At 30.0% G+C, this 13583-nt stretch overlaps 2 protein-coding genes across 3 annotated transcripts; one reads left to right on the forward strand and one right to left on the reverse strand.

Moving 5' to 3' along the window:
* Positions 1 to 4: 4 nt before the first annotated feature.
* LOC102670971 (chromatin modification-related protein MEAF6) lies at positions 5 to 2700 on the reverse strand. The gene is made up of 4 exons (XM_006610310.2): positions 2487 to 2700; positions 2039 to 2242; positions 1717 to 1753; positions 5 to 354 (listed from the first exon to the last, which is right to left on the reverse strand). The coding sequence occupies exons 1-4, from the start codon at positions 2556 to 2558 to the stop codon at positions 20 to 22; spliced, it is 648 nt and encodes a 215-aa protein (XP_006610373.1). The 5' UTR covers positions 2559 to 2700; the 3' UTR covers positions 5 to 19.
* An 859-nt stretch (positions 2701 to 3559) lies between these two features.
* Positions 3560 to 9814, forward strand: LOC102670740 (bifunctional 3'-phosphoadenosine 5'-phosphosulfate synthase-like). Of its 2 annotated transcripts, none has more exons than XM_006610309.2 (10): positions 3560 to 3851; positions 6336 to 6506; positions 6610 to 7135; positions 7869 to 7969; positions 8125 to 8312; positions 8377 to 8623; positions 8710 to 8916; positions 9136 to 9241; positions 9302 to 9478; positions 9571 to 9814. In XM_006610309.2, exons 1-10 carry the CDS (start codon positions 3804 to 3806, stop codon positions 9672 to 9674), a joined length of 1875 nt encoding a protein of 624 aa, XP_006610372.1. In that variant the 5' UTR covers positions 3560 to 3803; the 3' UTR covers positions 9675 to 9814. The 2 variants fall into 2 exon arrangements, with proteins under 2 accessions (XP_006610372.1, XP_006610371.1); XM_006610308.2 differs by lacking the exon at positions 3560 to 3851 and adding an exon at positions 6037 to 6182.
* The last annotated feature ends 3769 nt before the right edge of the window (positions 9815 to 13583 follow it).

Consider the following 13583-nt stretch of genomic DNA (forward strand, 5'->3'; position numbering starts at 1 on the left):
ATACCACTTCAGATCTATTCTACCTATTTCTGGATCTCTTGTTGCTGTTCTTTTTCGCACTATTCCCAGATTTATTTTTCGACGAATCTTTCCCCGTGTTCTCCTTTAAAGAGACATGCTCGAGACTGCCGTTGCTCGCATGCCCGTTCGCAAATTGTCCAGCGATTTCGGAAGAAGAGACGATAGATCCGTTCTGACTGTATTGGCCAATTACAGAGTGATTTTTTCCGGTTGACTCCTTATTACCGTTGCTGCTACCGCTATTGGCTGTCGTTCCGTGAGAATTAACAAGGCTGCAATTGTCTTCGCTACCGCTGTTGCCGATCTGCGACTCCGATTCACTGTACCGGTCAACTGGAATCAAGTTTTAGAATGGGAAAACCGCGATCCTACGATCGGTACGTGAATATATAAAATAGTTTGACCGATCGATCGAAGAATTGATCAGTCGATTACTCGATCGACAATTTGTACGGTTACAATGCGATCAATTGACCGATTAGCCGTTGAGAGATTAATCAGTCAAGAATTACTTAACCGCTTTAATAAAAATGTGGTTTTATTTGATCGATTAAAAAGTTTCGATTATCAAAGCGATAATCATTAATGGCATAAATATTCAAGATTTTATACCATTAATATATAAGATATATAAAATTTTGAATGTTAAGTTATCATAGAGTTTTCTGATAAATAATTCGATTCAAATGTGTCAAATAATAAAAATTAAAATTATTGAGTTAAAATTTCGAACTGTTTAATCGATCAGTTTTTTTTTTTGTATTCTTTAACATTCTATGACGTATAGAAAGATTACCTAGAACCAAATATAGCGAATATATACATGAAAGTGTATCATCGAGACAATTTTCTTTTGAAATTAAAATAGAATAATGCAATATAATTTTAAATATGAATAATTGTTACTTTACCACACTTTGATTGATTTAATAAATATTATCGAAAGTATTTGTTTTTAAATACAATTATCTTACATTGAAAGTATAAAATAAAATATTTTTTATACCTACATTAATATAAAAAACATAAATTTATTTAAAATTTAGATACAGAAGAAAGATAAATATGGAAAATAAAATAATAATGGTAAGCTAATATTGTACACTTTCAGCATGTTCAATAAAAGCAAATCACAAGTTTTCTAATAACAAATATGTAGAAAAAAGTAATATAGTAGATAGAATCGTTAAATCAAAGAGTAGCTTTTTATAGAGTTTCTAAAGAGAATAGACGTTGAATTTTTTTATCATTAAATACAGAAAAAAATGAATGCAGATGAAAACAGAAAGAAAAAATCAATGAAAAATATAAGAATGTTATGCGAAAAGTTATTTTCAAAATAGATTGAAAAATAAATTAAAATTTATTTATAACAATTAAATACAGAAAAGAAATTATATTAAAATTCGAAATAATAATAGATATCCTTCGAGTTTTTTTTTTAATTCAATCAATTGTGTTTCATAACAATCCACATTTATTATGCTCTTTTTTACTTTCTTTTTAAAGACAATCTGATTGATACATTAAAAAGAAAAAGAAATACATTAAAGGATAACTTAAAAATTAAAAAGAATTATTGCCGAGGAAAGGATAAAAAGAAAAGTTGGAAGGGGCAATAGGATGAAAAATAAATTGTTTTCTTTTTTTCTTTAAAGAATTAACTATCTCAGGAATATCCATTGAGGTCCTTACTTTTTTCCTGGGTGTTTTCCACTAGTCCACTAACTGCCTGTAAAAATTTAATATTTCTAATTTATTGAAATTATATCATTTTAAAAATATTTTTGAATATTCAATTTATATTTTTTTCTCTATAGTCTATAAAAATGTAAAATAGTAAAAAATAATTATATATATAGAAGACAACATTTATATTCTATTCTAATTAGAATATTTTATATATACAAATGTATATTTTTATAGAAACGTTATAATTTTAAACTAATATCCTTAGAAATTTAATATAAATTTAATTCTGTTATTTATTTTATAAAATAAAATATTGATTACTAACAGCCATAGAGGTGATGGAAGATTTTGAGAATAGCCTTTCAGCTTCTTTAAATTTTCTATTTCGTTTATCTGCTTTACTATTAGCATTTTTATTGCTCGCTAAATATCTGTCCCAACCACGTATTATATTACCATATAGTTGTGTATCTTCCAAATAACTACCTTCAAATGCATAGATTTGACGTTCTAAATTGGCAAGAGTATCCTGTAAAATTATAAAATAATGAACAATCAAAAGATTGCACCAACATAACCTCTAAACATCTAAAATAACCTAATGTAATTTTCAGAAAATTTTTTAAGATGAATATTAAATGACAAATAAAATTCTTTTTTACAACAAATCCGATGATATCGTTTGTTTTAAATAAATACATTTTGTAAAAAGATAGAAATAAATTTAAAAAAAAAAAGTATAATGTGTATTTGACAATTCTTTTGATACTTACAGCTATTTCTGCTTTTCGTTTCACTAATTCAGCAAGTTCAGCTCGCAAATCGACAGAGGATTTCGTCGACATTATGCATTTAAATTTATTGATACAACAACAATAGTTCGAACTCTTTTGCTTAAAATACGTCTTTCTACATTCAACAAATACATAACAACTCTATTTTTTTGATGAAAACTTTCTTGACTGACTTGAAGTTATCACAGTCTGAATACAGGTTCAAAATATTAATGATATAAAAGCGGGTATATTTAAATGCGATGTAAAAAACGAAATACAATTTTTCTAACAAAATTCTTTTGAAAATTTAATAATTAATTACAAAGATAAAATAAGACAACAACCATAAATATAAATTCTTTTTTATTTAATCATTTTTTTTTTCTATTAATAAAATGTTAAAAAATTTTATAAAATATATAATATATATTGGAAAAAAAACATTGCTTATTTTTTTTCCATTTTCTCTAAAAATACTATACTATCTACACTAAGATATTTATTTACTAATACATATAATACGTAATATTATATTATAAAATTATATATATATTACAATTACATAATTTGTTGAATATTAATATTACTACAGTATCTATGCATCGATTTTATTTTCATAAAAAAAGAAGAAAGAAAAATCGCACTAATACAACATATAAGACACATATTATAAGTAACTATATAGAAATCAATTTATAAAAACAATTACAAAAGAAAATTATAATTGTTATAATTTGCCTTGAATTATATACAAATTACAATAACAAATCATGAAATATTAATATTTCTCGGTATTCTGAATAGAAAAAAAAATCAAACTTATAACATAGCTCTAAGAAAATACATAAGACTATTCTGCTACTTGTTACAAACAATTTGAAAGGTTGAACTGAATCACGAAACGAGAAATTTAGCTGTCCTCGAGTTTTTCCAATGTTCTGAGTTTTTCCTACGTTCAAGGTCGTATTTGCAGAGGAAGTAGAGAAGAAAAAAGCAAGAAGGACAGAGGATGAGGGAGGGAGAATGTGCGATTCCTCCCCTCCTGCAAACGATCTACGCCTTCTTGGCGCTTGCCGATCATATATGAAAGAACACGTGTCACCAGATTCTCTCAGTGGTACCTCGAAGAGATCCATCCACGTGGATCATTGTCATTTAATCGTGATATCTTGAAGAAATTTTTATAAAAGAATTTCAGTGTTTTATTTAATATTAATTTTGAATGATATTTGACTTTGTATCGAGTTTAGATATATTTAGATAATAATAGATATCTTTTGAAGAAAGAATTGGAAGGATAGTGGTTGAAGAAGAATGAATCATGAGAATAAGGTTGAGAACTTCAATGCAGGCATTAATTACGTGAGTATTTTTTTTCTTTGAATTAAATGACAGTTGTGAGATAGTTTGGAGAAATTAATTTTTCAATTTAAAATTTATCAATTTATTTAAATTCGATTTTTAATTATCGATTTTAATAATCAAAGATAATGTGGAATTTTTACAATTACTTATAATAAAAAATTAAAATTATTAATAATAAAATTATATTTTTAAAACTAAATTTTAATTTTTAATATTATTATATATTATATTGGAAAATTTGGAGAAAGGAAAATTTTATTTTCTATAAAATATTTTTATAAAATAATATATCATCTAATAATAATATTCTCTAGTTTCAACTAGTCCAACCAATGGCCAACTTTCGACAAGTTTTTTCTGATACTTTGCAAAAATCTATTCATTGCACTATTGTGAAACTAGATCGCAGATTATCTTTCATTATGCATTCTCTTTTTCTTTTTTCATCTGCAAAGAAATCGAAATAGAAGTCACGAAACCCTGTGCAAAGCTTGTATTTTACATTTTAAACGTCTTTCAATATTCTTTGCGTAACGAGATGATAAATTTTATTTGCATTGTAAAATTTACATATATGTGTATTCCATATTTATTTTATTTAAAGTTAAAGAATTAAAAATTAAGAAATTTGATTGATAGTAAGTTCAGCTTTTAATTTACATTGGCACATATATAGATAATGGCTGAATTAATAAATGAATTAATAAATTACAGTTGATTAACATAAGTTAAATAATTTAATATAATTTAATTTATATATCGTATTGTTTAGATCAATTTATTTAAATCTAAAATAATTTAAAATAAATTTAAAATTGTAATATATTAATGATTCATTATTATGATTCATTCATTAACAATTCTTTACATAATTGATATTATTGATATTACATAATTGTTAATTAATGATATAAAAAATTTAAAAAAAATTATCAGTTAATGATTATTTAATGATAATTTCATCACATTATTATATTTGTTTCCGTACTATTATCTCCTCTTATGTGATTACCTCTTATTATGAATTAAGGTCTTTAAAGCATTATTTCGAAAAAATAATATAAATGAAATATACATCTTGTATTTAATCTGTAATATTATAAAATTTAAACTATATTGATTAAGTGAGATTAGAATGAACAAGAATTAAACGGTCATATTTAATTATATTAATTAAACTATTTATTTTTGTACATTTACATTATGAAACTTGAAATTATGAAAAAAATAATATATAAACACGGGATATATTATTATATTACATTTATTTACATTATCCATCTATAATATATCAATGTTACGATAATTCAACTAAAATATTATTTTAATATTTTTGTCATTCTTCTATATATCTTTAATTTAAAATGTATGAAATTACACTTATAAATGTTCATTCATTAAATATTATTTATTTCTCAATAAATTAAATGAGTATTATTAATGGTTATTTAGATATTGTATCTATATCAATGATGATTGAACTTTATCATGATAACCACATAAATCGCGAATAAATCGATAATATTTTCTTCAGAAAGTAAATTTATTATAATTAAATATTGAGCTTATAATAATTAAGTATTGAGTCTGTAATTATTTTCTATTGTTTATTCTAAATTATTATAACAATTATGATATATATATATATTATTCAATATTATTTAATATTTTTTCTTACATTGAATATTAAAATTAAAATATAAAATTATTTGATGATACAGAAAATTGGAAAAAAAAATTGGAAGCCAGAAGGATGTTTAACAACAAATATTTAACTTTATTTTAGAGACTATTCAACAAACACGAATGCACGAATGTATTGTGCAAAGATACATAAAAAAAGATACGAGAAAGATATGATATGATAAGGTTTCACTTTAACGACGTTTAACGATTCTCAGTTTCTTCAGATATTCGAAGCATCATGCCATGAGAAATTCTTCGTCTCCCACTATCGAACCGAAACTTACTTTCCTTTTCACTTTCTCTGTTGACGGAACTTAAATCTCACACAGTCCATCCCGAACTTCCTATGCGCCTAGACACTTCCTTTCTCGGTGTCTCCCTCGAAGAGAAAGATTCCAAACAATGTTGTTGTCTTGCATTTTAATAAATTAAATCGTTAGTGATTACTTTCTCTTACGTTTGATATCGAGAAAAAAAAAAAACAAAAGTCGTTTCGAACAAAATGAACAATTAAAAGATAAAGATAATTTTTTTAAATCTCGCGAAAATCTTAGACAATCTTGTAATTGAGTACATTACATAATGGGTATATATACAAAGTCCTTGTTCGAGAATCAAAGTACGCAGAGGAAAAGTAATCAGGTAAACAAAATTTACGCGTCTTTACGTTTAATTATTTAATTAAATTCAGAAATTTATTCGAAAATAATTTTTATCTAATTTTTCTATTATCCACGCGCGACGAAACGTGCTCTTAATATTTCGTTATAAATCATTTCGTTCAAATATTTCCAGATACTCGCGACGAATGTGATACAGCAGATGCATCACGTGTCGAGGGAGAGACGAGGCGAAACGTATGGAAAATTCAAAGAATTTCGCGGTTGTACCATTTGGCTGACAGGATTGTCCGGCGCTGGAAAGACTTCCATATCGTTTCAACTTGAAAATTACCTTGTCTCTCAAGTAAATTTTCCAACTTAACTTTCGAACAATAGAACGAGAAATGAATATATTGAATACATTTTCACGATTGCATTTGATTTACAAATTTTATTTTTTTCACCAGGGTATACCAGCGTACAGCATCGACGGAGACAACGTCCGCCATGGGTTAAACCGGAACCTCGGTTTCACCAAGGAAGATCGCGAGGAAAACGTGCGAAGAGCGGCGGAAGTGGCAAAATTGTTTTCCGATTGCGGGATAATCACGATCTGCAGCTTCGTTTCGCCATTCGAAGCGGACAGGAGAGCGGCAAGGAAGATCCACGAGGATTTTAACTTGAGATTCTTCGAGATATTCGTGCAAGCATCGATGCAGACTTGCGAGGCGAGGGATGTGAAAGGTCTTTACGAGAAGGCTAGAAAAGGGATGATCAAAAGCTTCACGGGTATCGGGCAGGATTACGAGGTGCCCAAACATGCGGATCTCGTCGTGAACACGGAGGTTCACGATTTGGAAACGTCCACGAGATTGGTGATCGAGTTCCTGAGGAAGGAGGGAGTGGTTCCGCCGATACGGGAGAAAGTCGAAGAATTATTTGTAGAGGAGAAGAGGATAGAAGAGGCGAGGAGGGAGGCGGAGAGTCTTCCTAGTTAGTTGGAAATGTTTTTTTTAATTTCTAATCAGAAGGGGGGAGGGAGATAAAGATGATAATTATTATAAGTGAAATTTTTTTTCTTTGAATACAAGAAATTAATAATTTTCTCCTCTCTCGTGAATTTTCATGAAATTTATTTTATTATGGATATTGAATTCTTATATCATTTTCATACGTGTACTTTCTGATATATATGATTGATTTAAAGTATTGAACTAATATCGATTGATGATAATCATTATAAGTGAAATTTTTTTTCTTTGAATACAAGAATTATTTTATTATGGATATTAAATTCTTATATCATTTTCATACGTGTTTCATACTTTCTGAATAAATATGTGATTGATTTAAGGTATTGAAATCACTAATGTCGATTGATGATAATTATTATAAGTGAAATTTTTTTTCTTTGAATACAAGAAATTAATAATTTTCTCCTCTCTCGTGAATTTTCATGAAATTTATTTTATTCTGGATATTGAATTCTTATATCTTTTTCATACGTGTACTTTCTGAATAAATATGTGATTGATTTAAGGTATTGAAATCACTAATGTCGATTGATGATAATTATTATAAGTGAAATTTTTTTTCTTTGAATACAAGAAATTAATAATTTTCTCCTCTCTCGTGAATTTTCATGAAATTTATTTTATTCTGGATATTGAATTCTTATATCTTTTTCATACGTGTACTTTCTGAATAAATATGTGATTGATTTAAGGTATTGAAATCACTAATGTCGATTTGCAATGGATCCAAGTGTTGGCCGAGGGATGGGCAACTCCACTTAGAGGTTTTATGAGAGAGGATCAATATTTGCAAGTGAGCACGATGTATTTATTCTTGGTTTTTAATTAAATCTAAAGGATTATGTCATCTCTATTATATTTCGTATAAAAATAAAGTTCGTGTAGAAATAGAAGTTTAAAATTATTATAAGAAATGATATGTAAAATTTCTTTTCTTCTTTTTAACAGTGCCAACATTTCAAGATCATCGAACAAAATGGGGACAGTATTAATCAATCCATACCCATTGTACTTCCGATTAACACGAATCAAAAGGAGAGATACGTCAATACATCGGCACTCGCTTTGAGATACCAAGATCGAGCTGTAGCGATTTTAAGGAGACCAGAATTCTTTGCTCATCGAAAGGAAGAAAGGTTTGGATATACGTTCGTTTCTGTTTCTCTTTTGTATTTAATTTAAAAATTTGCAAATTGATAGATGTTGCAGAGAATTTGGAACGAACGATCCAGGTCATCCTTACGTAAAAATGATCCACGAATCAGGAGATTGGCTCGTTGGAGGGGAATTGGAGGTTTTGGAAAGGATCAGATGGAACGATGGCCTCGACGAGTTCAGACTCACCCCTAACGAGATCAGGAAAAAGTGCAGAGAACTGGGTGCAGACGCTGTTTTCGCATTTCAGTTAAGAAATCCGATACACAATGGCCACGCACTTTTAATGCAGGTTCGCTAAGTGTCGCTATTATAATATGAAAATTAATACGAAAGTGAAATTTAGAAAGTGTAATTATAATTTAAAATGAACATCAGGATACAAGAAGATATCTCGTTGAAGAGCGCGGTTTCAAAAAACCAGTTCTTTTATTACATCCTCTGGGAGGATGGACAAAAGAGGACGATGTACCACTACCAGTAAGGATAAATCAACACCAAAGCGTTCTCGAAGAAGGTGTGTTACACGAAGACACCATCCTCGCCATATTTCCAAGCCCAATGCTTTATGCTGGACCTACAGAGGTAATATTATTAATATTTTTATATTGGAGAGAATTGGAACATTTAAAATAATTTAAAACGATATTTTAAAGAATTGGTTTTCAACATTGCGATCTTTTTATATTGATCATAATTTCTATTGTATTTTTATGCAGTAATTAAGTATGGTAGAGAAAGAATCAATAAATGAATATTTCAGTAGTTTAATTATTTTTAATTAATTATTTTTATTTAACATAGGTGCAATGGCACGCAAAAGCAAGAATGATGGCGGGCGCAAACTTTTACATCGTTGGCCGTGATCCTGCGGGTTTACCACATCCAGACAAATCTAAAACTCCGGATGGTAATAATTTAAAAAAGGTATTTTAAATCAGAGACATTATATAAATTTATTTAAAATTAGGAAACCTATACGATGGAACGCACGGCTCCAGAGTATTATCGATTGCACCAGGTCTTCAAAATCTCGAAATAATTCCATTCAGAGTAGCAGCTTATGACAATAGAATAAAAAAAATGGCATTCTACCAGCCAGAAAGATCTCAAGATTTTAGTTTTATATCAGGAACTAAAATGCGAAGTGAGATATTTTTATCTAATATTTATTATTATATTTTATAATATTGTACTTGAATTTGTTAATAATATTAATAAATTATTTGATTATTTCAGACTTAGCAAAATCTGGTGAAAATCCGCCAGAAGGATTCATGGCGCCAAAAGCGTGGCAAATTATTGCAAATTATTATAAAAAACAATTAAATAAAGAAGCGTAATTAATTTTTGAGAGATACAATTTTCATATATATATAAAGAATTACTTTACACTAATTATATAAATATTGTAATATAATATAATATATATATTTAAATTTAATTAAAAATGGTAAATAAAAATACTTCTATATACAAAGTAATTTATTTTTACTTTATTTATATCAAACTAATATATTTATAATTTGTTAAAAGAATGACAAACGTTCTAATCATAATCCAAATTGAATACTAGTCACAGCATTTCAATGAAATCAAAGAAAAATATCACTATTTCTTTGATTTCTTTGATTCCAATCTAATTTCTAATTATAAATGCCATCATGTAAAAATGGTCGCGCTATTCTAAACGAAAAGGTTAGTTATTCAAGTGCTTCGAATCACACATGATAGCAAGGCTGACATAACATACCAAGAAGTGTTCTAATATTTATTTAATCATTCTAAAAATTTTTTTAATGCATTGGACTTTAACGAATTGAAGAAATTTTTTAAAAACTCTTATAAAATTTTAGATCTCGAATATTTACCTCATACCGTTATTTCCACTCTACCAGTTATATCGGATTATTATCCGTTATATGCGTTCCCTCTCTTCGAGTCTGAAAGTGGGAGTAACTACGACTCTCTTATACACGTATTCACCAACCACTTCCAAACAGGAGTGGTATACCTGTACCAATCCTCTCTCCTTCATGGAAATGCTCCTTGCCCCCATACCAGGCGTGCCAAGCCGTAATCATCGCTTGTCAAAACTGTCCATTAACGCATCAGATCGATGGCATCATAACTCGACTAAGGAACAGGGAATAATCCGGACCGAGGAGTTCGAGCAATTTCCACACAGGGGTCTCCACCGTCCAAATCGTCGTAAGAATCGAAAGCGGTGCGAAGCCAAGCCAGATGGAGGAAGGGTCGAGTTCCGATCGTTCTAATAATCTGAAGGGCTATCGGCAGTCTATTGGTTTGATCCCTTGATCCCAGGCTAGCAGAAGGAGGATGGTGGTCGTGCGAAATTCCTTGCGGCTTTCTACCGTGGTATAACGTGGGATCTGACCACGCAACGGGCCACGGGTTAGTCACGACACGTCGTGACGCGTCGTTTTGGGAAACGTGGCACGCGATTCGTCGATTAGCCGACGTAGTGGAAATTCAGAGTGGTTCGCGTTTCCGTGTTTCCACGCTTGGTTTGCTTGGAATGGAACGGACAACCCCGCGAATAGGAATAATTTAATCCAGTGCCCGAGGGAAAGGGTTGAATAAAATATATTCACATTTTCGAAGTAGGTGAGTATGAGGTGAAAGAAGGTGTTTCGTTGTGCTCGTGTGGAAAGATCGGACGTGACACATTGCCCTTAGGGATTTATGTTGCTCTGGTGGCTCGTCACGTTGTTCGGAAACTGTCGGTTTCGCGGCCAATTCGGAAGGGAGAACGACGGATAGAGAGGTTAGGAAAACGAGGGATTGGACGAGAGAGGAAAATTAATGGCGGGTGATCAAGTGACGAACGCTTGAAGGGATTCGGGTTGCCGACGTTGGAGAGAAAGGGTTCACCTCGTCGGGATTCCACCCACGCTTTTTTCACAGGATAACATCCTCGCGAGGAACCCTACGGGAAACTGGCGGATCGAAGACCTAGGCTAGGTTAGCGATGAGATTTATCGGGATATACGTTTGTTCATTAAATCTACATTTGTATCGTATGGGAAAGTATTTTGAAAAATGTAGAAAATGCAATTTTTATCGCTTATTATAAGATAATTTTATTCAAGTCATTTTTACGATGTCTGTTTTTAATAGTACGTTGTTATATAATTTTTATATTTTTTTATAAATGTATCCTACTATATTTATTTTTTTTACTCTACACGAAATCATAAATGTCATTTGTATTTTTATTAATATAAACATATTATAAAATACGAATTATTCTTTCAGCATTGATTCAAGAATGCATTTTAATAGATATTATAAAACTTGATAAATGTTATTTTCAAAATAAATTCGTGCCTTTAAAATTCTTTCTTTCTTTCAACTCTATTTGAAACATTTGAAGAATTCATCAAAGTATTAATACAATATTCTTTATTTAAATGAACTCCCCAGGACCAATAACTAATCTTCCATCCACCCTCGTAGACCCACCCTGGATTCAAAGGGTTTTTAACCTCCTTACAATCCAGGACACCTCCTATATCCTGATGCCTGCCTGAGCAATGTCACCTGCGGTGTAATTAATATTCATACATACCTCTCATGAATATAACATCCCATAACCGCATCTCATTACAAAGTAACACGACCGATGTCGTTGCATCACTATTACACGCCATCTTCTGTTCCTCGATTGAAACGTTCTACAACCAGAATCGAATAGTACATGGTGAAGGGATTTAGGTTGGTTTGTCTCCCCCCTCTCTCGGATAAATCGCTTCAGTAAACCAGTGCTATCAGGATACCACGAAAGAGCCAGCTGATTATTGGATGACACACAAAAGTGTTAGGGGAACATAAATTCATGTCACGCGGATTTTTCACGGTTTGTTGGTGAACGTTTATGAAGATTAATGAGTGAGTAAAGTGGCGGTCGACGATGGTTCTGGACAATACAAGAGTAAACAAGAGGAACAGGGAAAGATGAAAGGCGAGGAGGTCGTTGGGATGGCGAATTGGGGTGCGACACCCCTGGGGCTGGTCGAGGCCAGTTCACTCTCCATCAGGGGGCGGTTCAGAGGATTAATGGATCGTGTCGTTCTGTATCTGGAGTTAGGGGTGGGATTGGATCTGGAATGGATAAATGGAGATCTTTTTGAATCCTTTTAGTGTATATGCATGTATGTGAATTGTTTTACCATGTTTTGTACAAACTATTTATGGAAAAGAATTATTTTATGGAAAAACGAAAATAATATTGAAAAAAGGCCTTTTAAAAATCGTTTTTGGAAAAGAATAATTTTTTAAAGTCAATTTCAAGAATATTGAACGTTATTACCTTATCTAGAAATTCTAATTATGATAATACATTATCATAACATTGTTAATAATCTGTAATACGTACAGTGAAATTTAATTCTTTTTTTATTATCTATTATTTTGTATTTGTAATTAAATATGTACGTAGCAACAATAAATCCATAAAATCAATGGATGTGTAAACAAATCAAGTTTCACTATATATTTACTGTATGATAAAATACGTTTTCATTTTGGATTAATAAATGTGGTTATTCAGTGGTTATTTTATACATATATTGCATCTAATCTCTTCATTCATGTGGCTCATATCATATTTAACAAATTATATACAATCTAAAGTATAATGTAAATAGAATTTTTATTAAATCTCTTCGTATAGTTTATTTGATTACCATTACTCATTCAAAAATAATAAAAAACAAGATCAAGATACTTGAAAACGATATAAATTGAATAATATAAATTGATTCGCAAAATATTTTATAATATGCTAAATCTGTTAATAATCACTTCAATATTGCAAAGAAAGTGATTCTCTACAATATAATCGACTTTCCACAATCAGTTACGGAATCTTTTTACGCTTTCTCTAGTTAAATCCAATATTTACACGAGTATATAATGACAAAACTGACACAAGTTGATACGAGGAAGATAGAAAACAAGCAGATACGAACGCTGAATGAAAATAAAAAAGTGACAAACACTTGTGATCAGAGATTACGTCAAATCCAATTACAAACTACTAAAAATATACAAGCTCCGGTCACGTATACTGGCATTTCATTGGGCATTGCCTACATTTACCAGTACAACGGATTACCAATGGAAATTGAAGTATCAAGTGGGAAAAAAATCGATTCGCGACAATTGGAGACGAAGGAGAAAAGATTTGAAAGTCAGTTATTGAAACGTGATAAAAAAAAAAAAAAACA

This window comes from Apis dorsata, unplaced genomic scaffold, assembly GCF_000469605.1.
Source record: "Apis dorsata unplaced genomic scaffold, Apis dorsata 1.3 scaffold_73, whole genome shotgun sequence".
In the NCBI taxonomy this organism is placed as follows: Eukaryota; Metazoa; Arthropoda; class Insecta; order Hymenoptera; family Apidae; genus Apis; species Apis dorsata.